Source organism: Lagenorhynchus albirostris, chromosome 13 (genome assembly GCF_949774975.1).
Source record: "Lagenorhynchus albirostris chromosome 13, mLagAlb1.1, whole genome shotgun sequence".
In the NCBI taxonomy this organism is placed as follows: domain Eukaryota; kingdom Metazoa; phylum Chordata; class Mammalia; order Artiodactyla; family Delphinidae; genus Lagenorhynchus; species Lagenorhynchus albirostris.
In genome coordinates this window covers 561,225-583,753 of record NC_083107.1, presented here as the reverse complement: position 1 = coordinate 583,753, position 22,529 = coordinate 561,225, and the positions used below count along the sequence as shown (strand labels likewise).

The window sequence follows — 22,529 nt, the reverse complement described above, 5'->3', positions numbered from 1 at the left end:
TAAGCTCCCACATGCCTCACACCAGAAAACCAAAACATAAAAAAAGGAGAAGCAACGTTGTAACAAATTCGATAAAGACAAAAAAAAAAAATGTCTTTACCAAACACACCGCAGGCTAGAATTGGCACAAGTCCCTGTCGCTTGTCTCCACTGACTGGAATTTTGACGTGTGGCCAAGCCTCCTTGCGAGCAAGGCTGGGAGGTGGGGTTCTTAGCTGGTGAGCTTGGCCCCGGTTGAAACTTGGAATGTTCTCCCCGACAGGAGGATCAGGTGGACTCGGGGGACAACTGGCTGTCTCTGCTGCCTCCTCAGATCCCGCGACGCTTGGTTGGTTGGCGCTGGGCGCTCTCTCCCTGGGGCCCGCTCACGCTGCAGGGACCTCACCGGGCTGTGTCTCCCCAGGAGGCCAGGCCCCGGGTCTCCATCTCCAAGCCTTCGGTCAGCCTGGCTCCTCTTTGAATGATCACTGGGATTTCCGGTCACCTGGGCCCGGCTAGTGTTAACAACAGGATTTAGAGCGTGGATCCTGGAGCTCCCGACCTGGGAAAAGTCCTTCCAGCCCGAGGCCCTCAGCCAGGCCCTAGTCTGGGGATTGGCTTGGCAGCCCACAGGGTTATCCCTTCAGTAGGTGTTTTGAGCGTGTGCTCTGTACCGGGCCAGGGTCAGGGATGCAACAGCAAGTGAAAGCAGGTCGTGTCTGTCCTGGGGGCAGATAGTCCCGGGGCCCCCACTGGTAACACGTGTCGCCCAGGGAGCAGCGTGGGAGGAGAACCGGTGCGTCCTTCGGGTCTAAAGGCTGAGTGAGTTCCTTGTCCACACTCTTCACCCCAACTTGCTAGGGGGTTGGGCAGTGAGACCTGGTCCCGGGCAGTGCCCTCGGGAGCCTCGTGGGCAGCCTGGTGCAAGCAGGGCATCTGTAAAGCCCGCCTACGTGTAGATCCCAGTGAGACAGAGCTGGGGCTGCTGTGCACGCGTGAGATCCCCTGGCTCCTCCACGTCCGAGTCGTGAGCCGTGAGATTGACAGCATCTGTCTTCATTATCACGAACGCCCCACGGGGTGGCTGTGTTAATTATCCTCTAGGCATCCCAGTTGCACTTTCCTTTCATTGTACTTTGTTTCCTGAATGTCTCAAGCCTCCCGAGGGGGGCTCCATGGCAGTGTTCGACTGGGCGGTTCCTCCGAGGGGAGTGCGCGGTGAGACCTTAGAGGGCCCGGCTGCAGAGACCCCGTGGACGTCCTCAGCCTGGGCCGGGGGCTGCTCTCAGGGGTCCTCTGGCTGCTGCCGTGACGTCTGTGGAGTCTTCCCTGTCAGAGCGTCCGCCTGCCCTGGGCCCTCATCGTGCACTGATCTGCTCATGTCATCAAGGTCTCTGAAGATGAGAGGCTGGAGGTGCCGAGAGCCACCCGCTCTGAGCGGGGCCGGGCTGAGAGGGCGGTCCAGGGGCAGCTGCCCCTCTAGCGGCGTCTCTTACTCTTCACTCCCAGGAGCGCAGCCCGAGTGTTTAAGAGGCTTCCGCCCTCTCTGTTTGCGCCGGCAGAGGCTGGTCTTGGCCGTCTGGGGCGGGGGTTAGTGAGGGGTGTCTTCCGCGCTGCCTGTCTGCGCCCGCCTTCGCGCTCTCTCGCCGCTCCTGGTCCGCTGCCCGCGGGAGCCTCAGTAGCGCGGCCGGAGCCGGTGAGGTTGCCTGCTGGCTCCCGCCCCGCGCTCCAGGGCAGCTGCCTGAGGCTGTGGCAGAGGCCGGCTCCTGCCCCGCCCGGGAGGTGACTGGCGCCTCTCCTCCGCTCGCCCCAGGCTCGGTCGGCTTTTCCCAGATCCAAGGCACGCGGCTCCCAGCGGTTGCCGGGACACATCTGTCTTCGGCCGCTCTCTCACCCGCGTCACTGCTCAGCGTGTCTCAGGAGCGCCCGGGGCGGCCGGGCAAGCGCTGCGGCCTGTTCTGGAGTCCCTGGTCTAGCGGGGGCACCACGGTGGGCGGAGGGCGCCCTGCGGACCCCAGGGCCAAGGCGGGAGAGGGGAGGGCCGGGCGGTGGGGTGGAAGCCGGGCGCGCGGGTCCCCGGAGGGCCCTGGGCGGCGGGGGTGAGGCGCGCAGGGCTAGGCAGGGGTGTGGAGCCTGCAGTTGGGTTGACCTGAGTCACCCCGTGGGAGGGAAGTTGGAAGCGCAGAACTTTGAGGTCACAGCCAGCCTAGAGGCTGGTAGAGGCCGGCCCGGGAGGCCGGGGCCCGCACGCGGACCGGCTCGGGGGGGGGGGCCGTGCCCGCTCTGCAGAATCGGCGGAGGACAAAGCCCCCCTGAAGGTCCGGAGTGCGGGCCACACGGGCCGGAGCCGGGGCGGCACCTCGGTGCCTTGCCGCTGACCCTCTGTGTGTGCCCGCGACCTCTGTGTCGGGGCCGGTGGGGTGGTGGGCAGGCCCGAGTGGAAATTCGGCGTCCCCTGCACGGGGCGGCGTGGAGGGGTGCGGGAGGGCGTGGCGGCGCGGGGCCCGCAGGCGTGGAGGGTGGGTCCCGCCCTTCTGCTCGCATTTACCCCCCCCCCGCTGGCCTCCATCTGTGGCTGTGAGAGCGGCTCTCGCGCGTGGCCCTTGCGGGGGGGGGTGATGTGAAAGGATGCGGGGGGTGCGCTCGCCGAGCCCACGCTCCCGGGCAGCAGGAGATCCCCCGACCCCTCTCACCGTGATGGGTGTCCCAGCTTCTCCAGGGTCACCGGTGAAACACGCCCATTGCGAAAACAAAGGCTTCTAGTTGTGATGGACTGAAAGTTCACTTAGGACGAGGAAGCTCCTTTCTTTAGGGAAATTTAACCTCAGGGGCGGGGCGGGGTTCAGACGGACACTCAGCCAGGAGCTCTGGGTGGGCCCGTCCTGAGCACCCACCTCCCAGTATGACAACCAGAAATGTCTCCAGGTGTTGCCAGATGGGGGGGCGGTGTGTGTGGGGGGACCGAATGTCCTGATGGAGCGCCGCCGGCAGGGCTCGCTGCCCTCTGGCCATGGAGTCGCGTGGCTCTCTTTCTCTCCTGGCCATCGCTGTCCCTGAGCTCGCCCGTCGTGCCCCCAGCACAGAGCTGGCTGTGGCTTTTCCCGCTTGGGTTCTTCCAGGAAAGCCATCTGTTGCTGCTGTGGCCCTGGCTGGTGGTGGCCGAGTGTCCCTCTGCCGCACATCCTCTCTCCACTGCCGTCCCGGGTGTTGCGGAGGCATGGGCGCAGAGGCCGGCCTGAGTGCTGTCGTGTCTCCTCGGAGAGCCTCTTGGATGCAGCGGCTTCGGGCTTCGTGCCTCTGTGTAGGTGGATTTAAGCACCAGAGGGATCCCTGGCCGGGCAGCCCTGGGGAGGAAACATGGCCTCTGTTGGGGAGCCATTGGGTGGGGACACAGGGACGAGGTGAGGCTCCGTGTGCTTTTCCTGGCGGGCAGCTTACCTTTGACAAGGCTGCTCAGCTGAGCGGAACTTGGCTGCTGCAGAGAAGGGGGAGAGAAACCCGGACCCCTTGTTGCTGAAGAGCAGGGAGCCCAGGGCTCTGCTTGTGGCCGGATGGCAGGTCAGACAGGTGGGTGGGTTGGCTGACCTTTGACAGGAGGGTGGGAGCATCCCATGACCTGAAGAGGATCCTTGTCTCAGGGTCTTGAAATTGTACTTGTGGACGAGGCTGCCGTGGCCTCAGGAAGCTGGGAGCCGTGGCGGGTGGGGGGCAGGGGTCCGTGATGGCTGGAACCCCTCGTTAGAGCTCCCAGCCCTGGGGGTCCCTTGTGGACCTCGAGCCTGGGCCCCTGGCTGTGAGGCAGTGACATGGGAGGGTGCAGTACGGTCCTGCAAGTCTGTCTCCTCAGCTCGAAAAGCCCCTGGATGCACGTTCTGAGTTGCCGTGGAGGTTCAGGGAAGGGACACTGGCATGGTAGTTGTCGGAAATCTGGCGGATAGAAATAGCACCCAGGGTATGACAGGTCAGCACGGAGTAGTGAGTAAAACTTTCTGGAGCCAGAGCCTGGGCAGCAGGATTCCGTCTCCTTCCGGCGAGGGGTCCTGTCTCTCTCTGCGCCTCGAATGAAGGTCTCCCAGCACCCTCCTCAGCGTCCTTCCAATGCGGAGCGTGGCAGCCCGCGTGGAGGCCCGCGGCCTGTCGCGGGACCCTCTGCAGACCCCCTGTCCCACAGGGCCTGGCCCCGTGTTCCTGGGGTGGGGGGCTGCTCCCTTGAGGTATCTCCCCAACCTGGGCTTTCAGACTTGGGGGCCCCTCAGACCAGGTGCCAGACGGGCCGGGTGGGCAGCTGCTGAGTAACCGCTGTGTTCTGCTTCCAGAGCCTTCCCCAGCCGTCCCCCAGCAAAGCCCTGCACAGCTGCGAGGGGAAGGAGCCCGGGGACTTCAGGCTCAGCGAGGGGGACGTCATGGTCTTGCAGCACCGGGTGGACGAGCGCTGGTACCACGGCCTCCTGCCCGCCAGCCACGTCCAGGGTGTGCGGCCTCTGCCCCAGGCCCCGCCCCAGGGCAAAGCACTCTATGATTTCGAGATGAAGGACAGAGACCAGGACAAGGACTGTCTGACCTTCGGCAAGGTAAGGTGGGTTCCAGCGCCGCCCTTCCGCCGCAGCCCCTGCAGGGAGCCTGGGCGTAGCGCAGGGCCCTCCCTGTGCCTCCCCGTGGGGAGAGCAGTGGTTTCTCCTTCCTGAGGGTCTGCCGGGTGGAAGGAGAGGGCACCCAGCCCCACAGGCGTCTGCAGGTAACGGGAGCGGGACCCTCGTTACCTGAGTCGCTGTGTGTCCAGGGCTCATGGGCCCTGGGAGGGGGCTTGCGGGGGAGACTGTGGCAGAGACCCCTGCAGGTCCTGGGAGTGGGAGCCGGGCCCAGAGGCCAGCCCGTCACACCCTCTTGGAGAGCACAGGAGGTGGATGCGTGTGCTTGGGCCACTTGAGGTGGCCAGTGAGGCCACGGGACCCGCTTGGAGACAAACCAGTAGTGTTTCCCGTGCGCTCGTCCCGGGGTGCGGGTGAGATGTGGAGGGGCCTGGTGTCTGGCCTGCCGGCCTCGGGGGTGCAGTGTGGAGAGGACAGAGGTGGCGGCCTCAGGCCTCGTGAATGTGCCTGCTTCCTGGCTTCCTCACCTGCTCCCACCCCAGGGCTGGGAGGGCAGGGGCGCCTGGAACTCTGGAACACCTGCTTCTCCCCGATGGCAGTAACGAGTTACGTCATCGATTGATTAATTACATTCATGACTGCCCGCCAGGGTCCCCGGGGAGAGGTGGGAGCCTGTCTTCCCGATGTTGAACCTGTTGTAGGAAGGGGGACCCCTTCCAGGGCCCAAGAGTGGGCTCCTGTCTAACACTCGGAAATGAACTGTCCGAGGAGACGCACGTGCTGATGGAACAGGAGACTTCACGGCGGGGGGAGCGCCCGGGAGGAGGGCAGCAGGTGAGGGACCCAGGAGGACTGCCCCGCCACGTGGCTTGCGGTCTCAGGTTCCCTGGTGATTGGGTCTGTTCCCGGGTTGCCTTTGGCCGGTCATCTTTCTCGGCCTGTATTTGGTCTGCGTCAGGGCCCTTCCTGGTGGCACACACATCTCTCAGCCAAGATGGATTCCAGCGTGAGGGTTTCTGGGAGGTTGGCAGAGCTCATTCTGGGCTTGCGGCGCCTCCCTCCGTCGATCCCTCCCAGACCCTTCCAGCCGGTGGTCGCTGTTAGTTCCGAGTTCCCGTCATGATCCCCTGTTGTGGGAGAACTCACGCGAGTGGTTATCGCTGTGCCTGGCTGGCACGGGGGCTTTGGTCGGCGGCCCCCTAGCAGAGCACAGCGCCAAGAGGCTGCGTCGCTCGCCCTCCTCCGTCCTCGTGTCCTGTGTCTCTGTCAGTCTTTTTCCACACGCGGTTGTCAACACAGAACTGGGTTCCAGCTCAGATCCTGACCTTGGAGTGCACGTCCAGCTCACTGTGATTCTGTCCTCTGCTCAGAGCAGAGCTTGGCTGCGGTGCCGAGCTGTTCGCAGGGCTGTGAGCACCGTGCGCTCCATCTTGAGCACAGTGGCCTGTTCTGTGCAGGCTGTCGCAGCTGCTGTTTATGTCTTGTTCCGTTGTTCAGCCTGACGACGAATGATCTGTTTTCATTCAGGGTTTCAACTCTTCCCTCTTCCTTCTATCAAGGCGTTCTGATGCTAATTCCAGTTGTCATCTGGCCCTGCAGGTTCCCTGGACGCAGGGTCAGGCCTCCCCCTCCCTTGCTCCCTCTCCTCCTGAGTGAGGCTGGAACGCAGGCTGCAGAGTGTGAGGCCAGGCGGACAGAGCCCCTCGTGCTCGCCCCTCTGCCCAGCCCACCCTGAGGGAGACCCTGGGCCCTGGTGCCCTGTGCCGTCACTCAAGATCGAGAGCAGGGACCCAGCCACCCCTCAGGGTCGATCGAGGCCTTGTAAGGAGGCAGACCCGTTAGGGGCTGACAGGGACAGGGAGAGACACAGGGCCCTGCTCACAGCCTTGGTGGCGGGAGGCTCCCCCAGCGGACACATGCAGGGCCGGAGCAGCCAGCGTCTCCTGGTGAAGGCCTCCCGCTGCGTGCGCGAGCGTCTGCTGGGACTCTCAACTCCAGGGCGAAGACCAGAGCCCACTGGACAGGGGACAGAGGGGCACCTGCCTGCTCATCCCACTGGGAGCTGTGCTGTATCCGGGGAGCCTGACTTCGGGTGGGAGAGGCAGGAATGGCAAGTCCAGGGGACAGTTCCTGAGAGTGACGGGCTGTGCGAGTCACCCAGGAGGTGTGCGGGATATCTGGCCAGGAGGTGGTCAGTGTTTGGTTTTCAAAAGAAACGTTAAAGCCCCCCTCGTGGGAGAAGCGAGAACTCGGTGGCTCGCTGAGACTCGCCCTGTGGGGCGCTCTGCCACCTCGCGTCCGGGCGGGGGTGCGGGTGGGCAGGTCCCGGCGCCCTGGGCTGTGCGGGCAGCACTGTCGAGGTGGGTGGTCCTCAGGGCTCCCCGGGACCTGGCCTTTGAGCCCGTTTTGGGGAGCGGAGGTGTGGGAGCCGCTCGACCAGGGCTTGCTTTCTGTCTGTGGGTTAGCCTGCAGGGCTGGAGGCCCCTGGGTGTGATTCCGGTGAGGACCGTGCTTTGACCCCCCACTGTGTTCACACAAGCGTTTCGCCGGCGCCCCCCCCCCCGCCTTAGGTTAGGGCGCAGCCCCATCGCCCGAGCACCTCTTCTTTCTCATCTCTCCCCTCGAGACGCCTCCAGCCTCCGCATCCCCACACGGCAGCTGAGGGATTCCCTCCACCTGCCTGGAATGCTGGTTCTCACAGCCTCTGTTTCGTCACCTGAAGTGACCACATGGTCCGGGCCAGCTTGGTTTTGCCTCCCGGGAATGTTTTGTTCTTTGGGTATGTTCCCTTCTGGACTCAGCAAGGGAAGCAGCGGTGTCTAAAGTCCACGGATGGTGCTAACTTACCTTTAAAAAACTTGACTGTGATGGGATTGATGAGGTTTAAAAAGGCTTGAAGAATGTGCATCAAAGCAAGATTTTTACCTTGCTGTCAGCTTTTGAACAGTCCTGTTAAAATTGCATTAATTAAAGTCATTCTAAAACCAAAGTCTTTGTTTAATTGAAGAAGAGAATGAATAATTACTTCTTGTAAAGCAGCTATAAAAAGCACAATTTATAACTTCTTAGCAGTCCCACTCCAAAAACCTGGGCATGTGCGGATAAAAAGACAAAGGGGACAGTGCAGCGTCCCTGCTCTGTCAGCCGGTGGCTCCCAGCTGTCCCCCGAGGCCCGCGTGCGCCGTGCCTTCCACGTGACGGGGAGGGGCTGCGGTCAGGGGCTGCTGGGTGCAGGGACCTTGCACTTGGGATCCCCTGTGTGGCCTCAGCCCTGTGGCCTTAGGAGCCCACGTGTGTCCCATCTCAGAGCCATCTGTGCCTGCCCTGCAGCAGAGACTGGAGACCCGCCATCACTACGCCGGCTCCTCGGGGAGGACACAGGCCCCGTGGGCACGCGACAGCCCCCTGCTCGTCCTCATCTCACACCCTCCCACCCGCCCAGCCCTGCACGGCCGGAGGGGTGCTTTGAGTTGGCAAAGCCCTTTTCAAACACCACCAGCTGTCCTGACTTGGGCAGACTTCTCTCCTGCTGGTGTCGCCACAAGACCCTTCCACGTGATCCTCTTAACACCGCTGTGTTTAATCGTCCGTCCCTGACGTGGGGATTCTCTCCTTTGTGAATGAACCTAGCATTAATCCCAAACTATGTTCTTCTGATTGGAGGACAGACGTAGGTGGTTAGAAATCAAATGTATTTGAGGTTTGGACTCTAGAGTGAGACGGGTTCAGATTGTGACACTTTCACTTTTATACGGTGATTTGGGGACATCAACTTCACCTCTGAGTCTCTTTTTTGATGATAAAATGGAGTTGATAGGATTCAATGAACAAAGGCATTTAGGGAACCAACCTCAAAATAGGCACTCAGCCATTTCTGGCTTCCACCCTCGCTGGCTTCCTGCTCTGTCAGACGCGCGTCACTTTTTGTGTTGGCCTGGGACGCTCGTGGCGGGGGAGATGGGCCTCCTGCACACACCCCCGCTGCCTGGAGCTGAGACTCTGCGGACGGGTCGCCTGTACCTGTATTGTCCCAGTGGCTGCGTCTTGCAGAGGCTTGCCCAGCGGTGTGGAACCCCTGAGCCCTTCTGTCAAGGCCGCCGTGCCCATCGTGGGCAGCCCAGACCCACTGCATGTCCTCTGTCCTGAGGGGCAGTTGGGATGCTCTCCGGGCTGGAAGACTCGGGGACCTACCTAGTGACCAAAGCGGGTGAGCCTGAGGGAGCAGGCAGTGCTGCATTCTGCTCGGGCTGGGCGGCTCCCAGACCCGCCCTACAGCTGGGCAGCAGCCTGCGGGCTCCTCCATGGAGGCGGCTTTCCTAAGGGGACCAACCCCCCCAGAGGCTCAGAGCAGGTTGGGCTCTGAAGACTGTCCCTTCTCTGGGCGGCAGGCGGGGTTGGAGGAGCCCTCCCAGCCCCCAGCAGCGTCTGGAGCTCAGCTGCGGTGCACAAGCCAGGAAAGAGGGCACAGCCCAGCAGCCGGGCCCTTCAGAGCCTCCCCTGGGACCCCGGAGCCATCGGGGGAGTCTTGTGCTGTGTCTGCAGCAGAAGGTGCAGGGAGTTTGTGAGCTCTTTCCTTTGGGATTTTCCCTTTTCTCTGGGACCGGAGTGACCGGCGCTCTGTCTGCGGCTGACAGTGAGGGACTGTCAGGGATGGGGCAGCGCGAGGTGGCCGCGGCCGTGGCCCGGCTGAGCGGGCGTCCGCGCTGAGCGGACAGGCCGCGTGGCCACGCTTCAGAAGGGCCATCCTGGTGGCTGCCCCTCGGTGCCTCTTGGAAACCACTTGGTTGCAGTAAGAGGAGCGGAGGCACAGGGAGGCCCCCGGGAGGGCGGGCAGCCGGCCCGTGTCCAGGTCCCGTGCGTGTGATCTGCCCCACGGCGCGTTTAGGAAACTGTCAGGCCCCAGAGGCTGCTTCACTCGGAGCTGCTGCGCGAACTCTCCAGGTACTTTGGGCCGGGCCTTCGGAGTGTGAGATGTACCTTTGACGTGGTGTTGAGGACCGTGCACTCTGCCAGCCACGCTCTGTGGACTTCTGGGGGGAAAAAGACTCCAGCCCCCTGGCAGGTCAGGGAGGGAAAGCCTCAGGCCTCGGCTTCCTAACAGCCCCATCTGTTTGCAGCTCGGCTTTCCCCCCGGTAGGAATCACATACGAACACCGGGGAGTTCGGTGAGTTAATCAGAAATGCAGTTAAGGCCCCTTTAGGTGGTGCCTGACTCCTTTGCAAGTGCGTTGCCCACTGAGCCTGGGAGGGAAGGCGGTCCACTCCTCCCATAACCACGCTGTGTTCAGGGTCGCGCGGGACCACCCCAAGGCCACCCACTTCCAAGGGAGCTCTGCTGCTGGGCCCTGGCCTTTGGTGTCCCTCAGAGCTTGGAAACGGGGGGATGGGGAGGCGGCACAGGGAAGGCCCCCACCTGCGAGAGGAGCGCTTGCAGAGGAGACTGTAGGTGAAGTTGTCGTGCGTCTGAAAGTGAAATGATGTCATGGGAGCAGCTTTTGTCCAGAAAATCCTTCATGCTGCCCGATTGGCCCAGACCTTGTCTGCCCCGCCGCCATCCCTCGGAGCGTTGTGGTGTCCGGAAGAGGCCCTTTGCTCCTCCGCGCCGGGCAGCGCTGGGGACCCAGGGCACAGGCCAGCCTGCCCACTGTCTGTCCACAGCCTCGCTGGCCCTCAGCCAGGCCCCGTCACGCTCCACGTCTCTGGCTGCTTCCCTCCTGAAACAGGAGAGTTGAGCACGAGGCAGAGACGGCACGGTACGGCAGCAGATCCTGCAACGCGAACTCCGCGGCCCGGCCTGGAAGGGTGTGCGGACCTGGACGGCAACGGCCCAGCGCAGAGCTCCCCGCTCGTCCGTCCGTGCGGCTTGGGCCCGCCCTTTTGCATGCAGTTAGGGTTTGGGGGGGGCGTGTTTCTCCGCATTCCCAAGAGGCCGCAGAGCAGGTGCCTCCCCTGTCCTTGTCCTTGTGAAAGCACCGGCTCCGGGGTTGTGAAATACGACCGCACGTCCGAGGCCTGTTGGGGATCCAGGCATCGCTCTCCCGGTCACGCGTGGACGGCGGGAGAAGGCGTTGACTGCAGGGCCGCAGCATTTGGTGCTGGCGGCTCTGCGGTGCTGCCCGGCGCTCAGCGCTGCCCCCCCCCCCCCCCCCCCCCCCCCGAGCTTGTGTCCCTGGTGAGAGCTGGGTTAGCGGCAGAGCAGAGGGCGGGAACTTGCTGGTGTTCTGGGCGTGGCTGCCCGCTGCACAGCCCAGCCTCCCCCCAAGCTGCGTGAGCTGGAGAGGAGCGTCTGGTCCTGCCGCGTCCTCGGGTCCCGGCCCAGATTTGCGTCTGCTCGTGTCGCGGCCTCGCCGGAGCAGTTTGACGTGACTGGGCTCGGGAGCCACGTGCTGCACTTGCCTGCGGGGGGGTGCCGAGCTTCCCGTGGTGAGGGGTGCTTTCCTCCTGGTGCCGGACACCTAGGCGATGCCCGGGGGGTGCTGCTGAGCTGGGGGAGGCCTAGCTCGGCCCCTCGTGGCCCTCGGGTGACGACAAGCTCCCCGGCCTAAGAGGCGGGGTCCTTTGGGGGCAGCTGTCCCTTACTCGGAGCTGTGTCTGCTTCTCAGTCACCGGGACCTCCTGGTGGCCCGCAGTGAGCTGGGATCCTCAGTGCAGGGTGAAGGCGCGGCCCCTCCTGGCCTCCTCCGCGCAGGCTTGGTGCCCCCTTCTCTGGTTTGCTGTGCTTCACACTCCTCACCTCGTGTCGGCTTCCTCAGGATGTGACGTCCCTTTAGAGGTGCATCAGGGCCACAGGCAGGATTCAGGGGTGCCGTGGCTTGTCCACGCCGGAAATACTGTGACCTTAAAACAAGCTTTTTATCTAAGTATAGTGTCATGTACCGACAAGTGTATTAATCAGAATTATGCAGCGTGGTGGTTGGAAGGAATATGTCCTATAATCACTACCCAGGAGGGAAATGGTGGGGTGCCGGCACCCCAGCTTCCCTCCGTGTCTTCTAACACCGTAGATGAGCATGTCTGTCTTGAACGTCCAATAAACAGATGGTGCAGAACCTACTCACGTGTCCAACTTTGTTTCCTCTCGATGTTGCGTGTGTGAACTGCACCTATATTTTGTGAGTGCTATAGTCTGTTCACATTCATCAGTCTGGGGTACTTTTAGCTATTTTTTTTAAATAGAGTTTGGGGTTCATGCCTGAACTGCGCAGAAGGTACAAGATTTCCCGATACTCGTGCCCCCCCGCACATGCACAGCCGCCCTGTTATCCACACCCCCCACCCCACATGGGACATTTGTTACAACTGATGAACCCACATTGACACTTTGCATTCCCCAAAGCACATAGTTTACATTACTGTTCACCCTTGGGGTTACGTATCCTATGGGTTTGGGCAAATGTGTAATGACACGTATGCACGTGTGTAGTATGCAGAGCAGTTTCACCGCCCTAAAATCCTTTGTGCTCCACCTGTTCCGCCCTCCCTCCCCCCAACTCCTGGCAGCCACTGTTCCTTTTACTGTCTCCACAGTTTTGCCTTTTCCAGAATGTCATATAGTTGGAATCGCACAATCTATATAGCCTTTTCAGACTGGCTTCTTTCACTTAGTCATATGCATTTAAGGTTCCTCCCTGGCTTTTCATGGCTTGATAGCTCATTTCTTTTTAGCACTGAATAATATTCCATTGTCTGGATAGACCACAGTTTATCTACCCGTTAACCTACTAAAGGACATCTTGTTGCTTCCAAATTTAGTTGCTATGAACATCCATGTGCAGGTTTTTTGTGTGGATGTAAGTTTTTAACTCCATCGGGTAAATGCCAAGGAATGTGACTGCTGGATTGTATGGTAAGAGTGTGTTTAGTTTTGTAAGAAACCACCGAACTGTCTTCCAAAGTGGCTGCGCTATTCTGCATTCCCACCAGCGGTGATGAGGGTTCCTGTTGCTTCACATCCTCACCAGCGTTTGGTGTTGTCATTGTTCTGCGTTTTGACCGTCCTAATAGAATGTAGTGTTATCTCATTGTTGTTTTACTTTGCATCTCCCTGATGACATGCGATGTGGAGCATCATTTCATGTGCTTATTGCCATCTGTATGTCTTCTTTAGTGAGGTGTATGTTAAGGTATTTGGCCCATTTTTAAATCGAATTGTTTGTTTTCTTATTGTTGAGTTTTATGAGGTCTTTGTATATTTTGGATAATAGTCCTTTATCAGATGTGTCTTTTGCAGATATTTTCACGAGTCTGTGGCTTGTCCTTTTATTCTCTTGACAGCGTCTTTCACAGAGCAGAAATTTTTAATTTTAATGAGGTCCAGCTTATCAATTCTTTCTTTCATGGACCAGTCTTTGATGTTGTATCCAAAAGTCATCACCAAACCCAAGGTCATCTAGATTTTCTCTGTGCTGTCTTCTAAGAGTTGTGTAGGTTTGCATTTTACATTTAGAGCTGTGGTCCATGTTGGCCTAATCTCTGTGGAGGGTGGAGGGTGGGTCCAGATCCACTTCCTCTTACAGGTGGGTGGCCAGTTGTTCTGGCGCCATTTGTTGGCGAGACTGTCTTTGCTCCGTTGTAGTGCTTTTCCTCCTTCGTCAGAGATCAGTTGACTACATTTATGTGGGTCTGTTTCTGGGCTCTCTATTATGTTCCATTGATCTGTCTTTATATCCTATCACCAATCCCACACTGTCCTCAGTACTGTAGCTTTACAGTAAGTCTTGAAGTCAGATAGCGTCAGTCTCTATTCTTTTCTGTCAGTGTTGAGTTGGCTATTCTGGGTCTTTTGCGTCTCCATATAAAGTTTAGAATCAGTTTGTCAACATCCACAGAAAAGCTTGCTGAGATTTTTATCGGGCTTGCATTGAATCCAGAAGTTGAGGGGAACATCGTGACAGTATCGGGTCTCGCTACCCATGTACGTAGGACATCTCTCCACTGGGTTCGTCTTTGACGTTCTTCACCAGAGTTTTGTAATATTCCTCATGTAGCTCTTGTACTTATTTTGTTAGATGTATACCTGTTTCTTTTTTTTTACATGCTAATGTAAACAATATTATATTTTTTAATGTCAAATTCCACTTGTTCATTGCTAGTACGTAGAAAAATATTTAACTTTGATATATTAATCTTATATTCTGAAACCTTGCTATAATTACTCATTGGTTGTAGTTTTTTGTTGATTCTTTCAGATTTTCTACATAGACAATCATGTAACCTGCAAACAAAGACAGTTCTGTTTCTTTCTTCCCAATCTGTATACCTTTTTCTTCCCTTTGTTGTTTTAATTGCATTTGCTAGGACTTTGACTATGATATTGAAAGGCTGTGGTTAGAGGGGACATCCTTGCTTGTTCCTGATCTTAGGAAAAGCTTCACGTTTCTCACCATTAAGTATGATGTTTAGCTGAAGGGTTTTGTGAACGTTCTTTTCAAGTGGAGGAAGCGTCACTCTGTTTCTAGCTTACTGAGAGTTTTTTTTTTTTTTAATCATGAATTGTTTGATTTTGTCAAATGCTTTCTCTGCATCTATTAATGTGAGGATGTGATTTTTCTTCTTTAGCCTGTTGATGGTGATGGATTACAGTAATTGATTTTTGAATGTTAAACCAGCCTTGCATATCTGGGATAAATCCTAGTTGGTCATGCTATATAGTTCTTTTTATACTTTGTTGGATTCAACTTGCTAATATTTTATTGAGGATTTTTGCAACTATGTTCATGGGAGACATTTTAGTTTTCTTTGCCTACTGTGTCTTTGTCTAGTTTGTATTAGTATAATTCTGGCCTCACAGAATGAGATAGAAAGTAGCCCTCCTGCTTCTGTCTTCTGAAAGAAATTGTTAGAGAATTTGGCATAATTTCTTCCTTAAATGTTGGTAGAATTCAGAACCCATCTGGGTCTGGTGCTTTCTGTTTTGGAAGTTTATTAATTATTGATTCAATTTCTTTAACAGATATAGGGCTACTCAGATTGTCTATTTCTTGTGTGAGTTTTGGCAGATTGCGTCTTTAAAGGAATTGGTCCATTTTGTTTATTAAATTTGTGGGCATAGAATTGTTCATAATATTTCTTTATTATCCTTTTAATGCCCATGAGATCTGTGGTAATGTCCCCTCTTTCATTACTAATATTAGTAATTTGTGTTGCGTCTCTTTTTTTCTTGGTTATCCTGGTTAGAAGCTAATTGAGTTTATTGATCTTTTGAAATAAGCAGCTCTTTGTTGATTATTTTCTGTTGATTTCATGTTTTCAACTTCATTGATTTCTGCTCTAATTTTTATTTCTTCTTTTCTTCCGCTTACTTTGGATTTAACTTGCTCTTCTCTTTTAGTTTCCTGTGGTGGAAGCTTGGTTTATTGATTTTAGATCTTTCTTCTTTCCTGATATATGCATTCAGTGTTATAAATTTACCTTTAAACACTGCTTTCACTGCAGCCCATACATTTTGACAAATTGTATTTTTATTTTCGTTTGTTTGAAAACATTTTAAGATTTCTCTTGATGTTTCTTCTTTGAACCAAATGTTATTAGAATTGTGTTAATTCCAAGTATTTTGGAATTTTCCAATTATCTTTCTGATATTGATTTCTAGTTTAATTCCATTGTGGTCTGAGAGCAGACATTGTATGGTTTCTGTTCTTTTAGCATTGTTAAGGTGTGTTTTATGGCCCGAAATGTGATCTATCTTGGTGAATGTTTCATGTGACCTCAAAGAAAATGTGTATTTTGCCATTGCTGGATGAAGTAGTCTATAGATGTCAATTATATCCAGTTGATTGATGGTGGTGTTGAGTTCAGCTTGGTCCTTACTGATTTTCTGCCTGCTGGGTCATTCATTTCTGATAGTGGGGCTTTGAAGTCTCCAGTCTGTAACAGTGGATTCACCTGTTTCTCCTTGTAGCGCTATCAGTTTTTGCTTCACGTGTTTTGACACTCTGTTGTTAGGTGCATGCATGTTAAGGATTGTTGTCTTCCTGGAGAATTGACACCTTTATCGTTATGTAATGCCCCTTTTTATCCCTGATAACTTTCCTTGCTTTGAAGTTTGCTTTTCCTGAAATTAGTATAGCTACTCCTGCTTTCTTTTGATTAGTGTTAGCGTGGTATATCTTTCCTTATATATATATATATCTTTATATTTAAAATGGGTTTCCGGTACATAACATACAGTAGGGTCTTGTTTTTTTGATCCACCCTGACCATTTCTGTCTTTCAATTTGTACATTTAGACTATTGCTATTCAAAGTGATTATTGATATTGTTGAATTAATATTTACCACATTTGTTTTCTTTGATTTTTGTTCCTGTTTTTGGTTTCCATCCTTTTTTGGCCTTTTGCAGTTTTAACTAAGTAATTTAAATGATTTCATTTTCTCTCCCGTCTTAGCATATCAGTTGTACCTTTAAAAAAATTTTTTTTGTGGTTGCCCTAGAGATTGCAATATGCATTTACAACTAATCCAGGTCCACGTTCAGATAAAACTACTGTTTCACAGGTAGTGCAGTTACCTTATAATCACAAAATAATCCTAATTCCTTCCTCCTGTCCTTTTTGTCATTGCTGTTATTCATTTAACTTATATATAAACATACATAAGTGTATGTATTTGTATATATGATACACATATATATGGTATGTACATAAGCATATGTAATTAGATACATTGTTGCTATTATTATTTTGAACAAACTGTTTTTTAAATTTTTTCTTTACTTATTCCTTCTCCAACGTTCTTTGTTTATGTAGACTCAAGGTTTTGACCTATGTAACTTTTCTTCTCTCTAAAGAACTTCTTTTAACATTTCTTGCAAGGCAGGTCTCCTGGCAACAAATTCCCTCAATTTTTGTTTGTCTCAGAAAGTCTTTATTTCTTTCTCACTATTGAAGAGTTATTTTTCAGGGTAGAGAATTCTCAGTCATTATTGTGTCAAATATTTCTTTTGTTCCTTTTTTTCTTTCTTCTCCTTCCTATATTCCTGTTACGTGTATATTACACCTCTTGTAGTTATCCTGCAGTTTTTGGATATTCTGTTCTGTTTTGGGTTTTTGTTTATTTTCTTTTTCAGTCTTTGTTCCCTTTGCTTTGCGGTTTTGGAAGTTTCTGTTGAGACATCCTTAAACTCAGAGATTCTTTCTTCAGCTGTTAAATCTACTAATAAGCTTATAAAAGGAATTCTTTATCCCTGTTACAGTGTTTTGATCTCCAGCATTTCTTCTTGGTTCTTTCTTGGACTTACCATCTCTCAGTTTGCATTGCCTACCTGTTCTTGCATGCTGTCTACTTAAATGTATTAGAGCCCTTAGCATAGTTGTTTTAAATTCCCTGTTTGATAATTCCAACATTCCTGCCATATCTGAGTCTGGTTCTGATGCTTGCTCTGTCTCTTCAAACTGTTTTTTGCCTTTTAGGATGTCTAGTAATTTTTTTTCCTTTTTGATATTTGGACATAAAATGTACCACGTTAAAGGTGCTGCTGTCAATAGGCCTTTAGTGGCGTGGAGGGGAAATGTTCTGTGGCCTCTCACCCTGTTATTAGAGCCCCGTCGTGTACGGAGTTGTACCTACAGGCTGTGAGCTCTACCTGTGCATCTCCACTTTCCCCTCCTCCTTAGGGAGGACAGGCTGGCTGGAGTGGGCTGCAGTTGGTTATGGTATTGGTTGATGTACCATACTTTATCTAACCAACCCTCTCTGGCTGTGCAGTTGTCTCTAGTTTTTCTCTAGTTGAAGAAACACTGTAATGAACATACTCGGAGCTGAATCTTCTTGCATGTCTGTGATCTTCTTGAAAGATTCTCTAGAAGTGTTTTTGTCAGATTAGTGGATATGCAGCTTCTTGTGTTTGATAGGACTTGCCACACCACCGCCATAAATGTATATCCCCACCAGAAATGAGAAAGTGCTTGTAGCCATCGTGCTGAACACGCCGAGCGGGCTTGTGTTCATCCCTGCTAATCTGATAAGACACCAAAGACCAACGAAGGGAGAAGGAATTTTCCTGTCGAAAATTGTACTTTTTTTGAATATTAGTCAGGTATCACATTTTTAAATGTATTTAACAGCAGTTTGCTTTTCTTCCTTTTTTGTGAGTTGCCTGATTTTTGCCCCTGGCCTGGTTTTCTTTTAAAGTATGTGTCTCTCTTTCCTGCTGTGTCTCTCACGTCCTTATGTAGCAAGGATATTAGGTCTTAGTCTCCAGTTTGTCCTGCAAGTATTTTTCTAGATTATTTCCCTTTTTGTTTTCTTGCTGTTCTTAACGTAGAGAATTTCATTTTTCTGTAACCAAATCTTTGTTATTTACTTCTTAAGACCATTCCCCACCTCAAGATTAAACATCTATTCACATTTTCTTCTAGGTTATTCAAGGTTTTTTCCTAACATTTAAATCTTTAATACTTAGGGAATTAATTTCGGTGTATACAGTGAATTAGAGAATTAACTCTGTTTTTTTAATGATTAGCCAATTTTAATCACATTTTCTAACTGGTTATTGCTGGTAGATGGGAAACCCAATGATTTTCATGTATTTATTTTAAAATTATCAGCCTTTCTTAAATTCTTATTCTAATTTTTAACTAATACTCTGTTTTTCTAGGTAGAAAATCATATGATTTTTCTTCCCAATATTTATACTTACTATTTTTTTCCTTTTATTTCTATGGCTCTAATATCTAGACCAGTCTCAAATAACCGTGTAGATATTATGGTATTTTATTTTTTACCAAAATTAATCTGGTATTTTTTCTTTTTAATTTTACAAAATTAAATGTCTTCTTTTATTTTGCTCTTGCAAAAGCTCTGGCTTGTAGGAAGCCTTCGGTTACCTTTTCCTTTGCACCGTTGGCGAGGTCTTGGGGGCCACCCTTTGGCTGGGTCTGAGTGGAGTTTATTACGGGTACAGGGCCCTCCTGGTCATGAACTCTATGTGAGATAAGCAAGGTGCCCTCTCTGCTCATCCCTTCTCAAGCCAGTCGGCCACTTTGGCCCTAATGCTTATCAGGAAAGCCCGCCGCCTTGATGGCCGAGCACTGACTACAAGGAAACCCTTGTCGGTGTCACCCGGCCATGGAGAACCAGCCACCCCGAAACATGGGAAAGCCTGAGATTCCCTCAGTGTCTGTTGCATTTTCTGGACTGTATCAATTGGGAAAAGAAATATTTTGAAGTCACACAGCCCTTGTTATTTGGTACTTGTTTAAGCTGGGAAATTGGGGTTAGGACCTGGAGAAGGAGGGGTGCGGTTGCCCCTGCGCTGTCCCCTAAACCCCTAGGAGAGGGGAGGTTTGGAAGGGAGCATGGGGACCTGCCAGTACAGACTCCTGGTCTTGCCTTTCCTGCCCCATGTCCTCTGGGAGGCACGTCCAGCACCCATCACCTCGTCCCACTTCGCCCCAGATAAACTCCCCAAACTGTGCAGCCCCTCCGTTCACGGGGAAGCAGCTTCTCCGGTGATGTCAGGAAGTCCATCAGGACGCTCCAGATGGAGCGTCCCTCTGACCCCAGGGGCCCACACCCCACATCACTGCTTCACACGAAGGGGTCGAAGGCCCCTTGGTAAGGCAGGCGGTGCTTGCAGACCCAGCCGGGCCCACAGGGCTGCCCTGGCTGTCAGCTCCTGAGCGCCAGGCAGGCCTCCGGTGTCCACGCAGGCCCCGGGGGACAAAGGCAGGCGGTTTGGACGTGGACGGCGGTTGGGCAGACGGCCCGCGGGCGGTCCCATTGCGCCCCGTGTGGCACCAGCGCCCCGGCGCGTGCTGCCGCCCGGTCGTCCCCTCGCTCCTCGTCCTGTCCCCGCCCTTGTCATCTGTCCCCGCGGCTCGTGGCGCCTCCGGGGGCACCGGGCGAGTCCTCCCCCACCGCACGCCTGTGTCCCTGTTCGCGCCCCTCCTTCCTCCCGCGTCTGCCCACCTTCTGCCTCTGTCCTTGCTACTGCCTGGCACGACAAGGATTTAACAGGGTTCAGAGCTTCCACGACTCTAAATAAATGGAGTTGGATTGGGGCATCTTTTGTGCCCTGGTGGAGGCAGGAACATAGAAAGTTTTATACTTAGTTGAATTTATATTTGTTGAAAACCATTTTATTTATAAGCACATATTAGGAACATGAATTTTAAAGTGCTCACTAGATTGTAAATTGCCACACACTTCCACTGGAGGCTCTTTGCTGCTAAAATCAATATGGGAGAGGAAGAGAGATCCTGGGTGAAGACGTGGGAGGGACGGTTTTCACGCCGATCTCAGAATGAGTCATCGCGTAGAGCCTTTCCTTAGCTGCAGTGACACTAACCGGTCTCTTGGTTCTGTTTTTGTATCCGTTTTGTGCGTGTCCCTGTGCTTTGCCTACACGGGGTGATTCCAGGATGAAGTCCTGACTGTAATCAGAAGAGTGGACGACAACTGGGCGGAGGGAATGCTGGGAGACAAGATCGGGATCTTCCCCCTGCTGTACGTGGAGGTGAGGCCGCGCTCCCACACTCACTCCTCCTGCACAGGGAGGTGAGGCCAGGCTCCCAGACCCACCCCTTCTGCACGTGGAGGTGAAGCCGTGTTCCCACACTCACCCCTCCTGCACAGGGAGGTGAGGCCAGGCTCCCAGACCCACCCCTCCTGCACGTGGAGGTGAGGCCAGGCTCCCAGATCCACCCCTCCTGCACGTGGAGGTGAGGCCAGGCTCCCAGGCTCACCCCTCCTGCACGTGGAGGTGAGGCCAGGCTCCCAGATCCACCCCTCCTGCACAGGGAGGTGAGGCCCCGCTCCCAGGCTCACCCCTCCTGCACGTGGAGGTGAGGCCAGGCTCACAGGCTCACCCCTCCTGCACGTGGAGGTGAGGCCAGGCTCCCAGACCCACGCCCTCTCTTTCCCTTTGTTGTTTGCTTTACCAGACCAGAGATGAGCTCTCCTCAGGGGAAGGTTACCCCACAGTAATCGGAGTTCAGATGGGGACAACTTGTGGGTTTTATTGAACCCTGAGGCTGTGAGAAGTGCCTCTGCCTCTTGGGGGTGGTCCGTCCCAGCCCATCATCTTGCCACATGGCCAATGAGGCAGGGCTCCCTACTTCTCACGGGAAACCTGGGCCCGCCCCATTTCTCCGAGACCCTCCAGGTTCTGCTGGGCTTGCCCCCAGAACCCCGGGGAGAAGAGCTCACCACAGGAAGCAGCTTCCCCGGGGACACTGCCAGCCACTGAAGGGAACATTGAGGCTCCCTGGACTTGGGGTTTGGGGCGGCTCATCAGCTCCAACCCTGGAGTGGAGGTGCTCGGGCTCATTTGAGGCTGGTTGGCTTCCTGCCTCTTTTCTGTGACCAAGATGCTCTGGGTTTCCAGTGAATAAGTTACGGGCGGTGGCCAAGCGAGGAGCGTTCAGAGCCTTTGATCTTTCAGCCCCTGCTCGCTATGGTCTGTGTGTGTGTTTGCTGTTTGTCAGCACACGTCCGCATGCGCACGTCCCCAGGCTAACCCCGCGCTGCGCCTGTGCGCACTGCCGCACCCCCAGGAGTTGTTTTAGCCAGTGCTCACGGGGCGTGGGCCCCGAACCCTCCTGAGGAGTCCTGTCTGGCCTCTCGCACCCCTTGTGTGCAGGGCCGCCCCCGACTCCGCAGGGGCCCAGAGCCGGGTGCGATCCCAGGCCGACGGCTCTCAGCTGGGCCCTACTCCCTCCCCCCAGCGTCCTCGCTCAGAGCCTGTGCTCCCCCAGCCCAGGGCGGGCCACACACGATGCAGGGGACATGGCCAGCTTTGCCCCTGCTGGGCCCTGTGGGCCAGTGGATTCCGGTACCTGCCAGATGAAGGCCGCTGGCTGGGGTGGGTGGCCCAGGCTGTCTGCGCTGATTAGCCTCTGCTTTTCCAGCCTCATCTCTGGCCCTTTCCTCCCCTTCCCCTACATGTCCGGAACCCACGGTTCTTATGTGTACTCTGAAGCAGCAGCTCCCCGGTGACTCTCAGACCCTCCCCAACAGTAAGTCCGCACACACACTGGTACACTTGCGAGGGGCACATTCGTGCACACATGTGCACACACACGCTCTGCTCTCTGCCCCCCACCCCCAGCAAGGACCACAGCCCACAGCACCTCCGGCCTCACTTGTGCATTTGCTCCAACTCTGGGAGGTGGTCTCTGCATCTGCTGCCTCAGACCCAAGAACTCGACGCGTGAAACCCCCACAGTGCTGTCCACACGTGGAGAGTCTGTCCCCCCGGCATCTTTGGCCAGTGGAACCTCTTCCAAGGCAGACTCTCACGGAGCCACTCACAGAAAGGTCCCAGGGGCCTGTGACAACGCCCCCAAACGGAGTCAGCTCAGCCGAGTCACGGAGCTGGGACTTCCCAAGGGGGGCCAGAGAAGGTGAAAGGACGGGTGTTTAAAAGCATGGATGCAGCTCACGGACACATTTTTAAAGAAACAAGGTGGAAAAGAGAGTGCACTGAAGACTTTCCCTTTTAGGAAGTTCAGGAGCAGCAGAACTCCCCCCTCACCCGCGGCTGATGGAAGGGGGTGCCCTGGGGAGACCGAGCGGAGAAGCGAGAGGGAGGCCCTGGCTGTGGAGAGGCTTCGAGGCTTGATCTGGGAGGTGCTGGTGGGGTGGTGCAGCTGTGAAGTGATGTAGCTAACATTTTTGCACTTCTCTTTAAAATGCAGTTTGAGAAACGAAGAAAAAATTTTGTAGGAAACCTGAGGCGGGTAATGGTGGCCCTGCGGGAGGCGGAGCCCGGCGCACTGACACCCCTGCTCTGGAAGGGGCTCGGGCATCATCCCAGAGGCCGAGAGTGTGGACTCGGGGCTGGAAACCAGTCAGCAGGGCCTCCTGAGGCTCACGTGGCTCAGACACTCAGCCAACTGGGAGTCAGTGCCCTTGGGGCTCGACTGCTGGACCCTGGAGACGCTCCTTCAGAGCAAGGGCGTAGGGGCTCCTGTGTGCCCACCGCCCTCCCAGTTGCTCTGCTCTGATCACAGCCTCCTGC

The 22,529-nt window shown here is 54.6% G+C and overlaps 1 protein-coding gene across 3 annotated transcripts in view; it reads left to right on the top strand.

Annotated features, from left to right (window-relative positions):
• SH3RF3 (SH3 domain containing ring finger 3) overlaps positions 1-22,529 on the top strand; it is a 201,051-nt gene that overhangs the window by 92,389 nt on the left and 86,133 nt on the right. Inside the window, exons 2-3 of one of the 3 annotated variants that reach the window (XM_060169478.1) lie at positions 4,296-4,550; positions 19,929-20,024. In XM_060169478.1, coding sequence (XP_060025461.1) covers positions 4,296-4,550; positions 19,929-20,024 — 351 coding nt within the window. The remainder of the gene's footprint in view (positions 1-4,295; positions 4,551-19,928; positions 20,025-22,529) is intronic. The other 2 variants (XM_060169480.1, XM_060169479.1) reach the window with 2 other exon arrangements.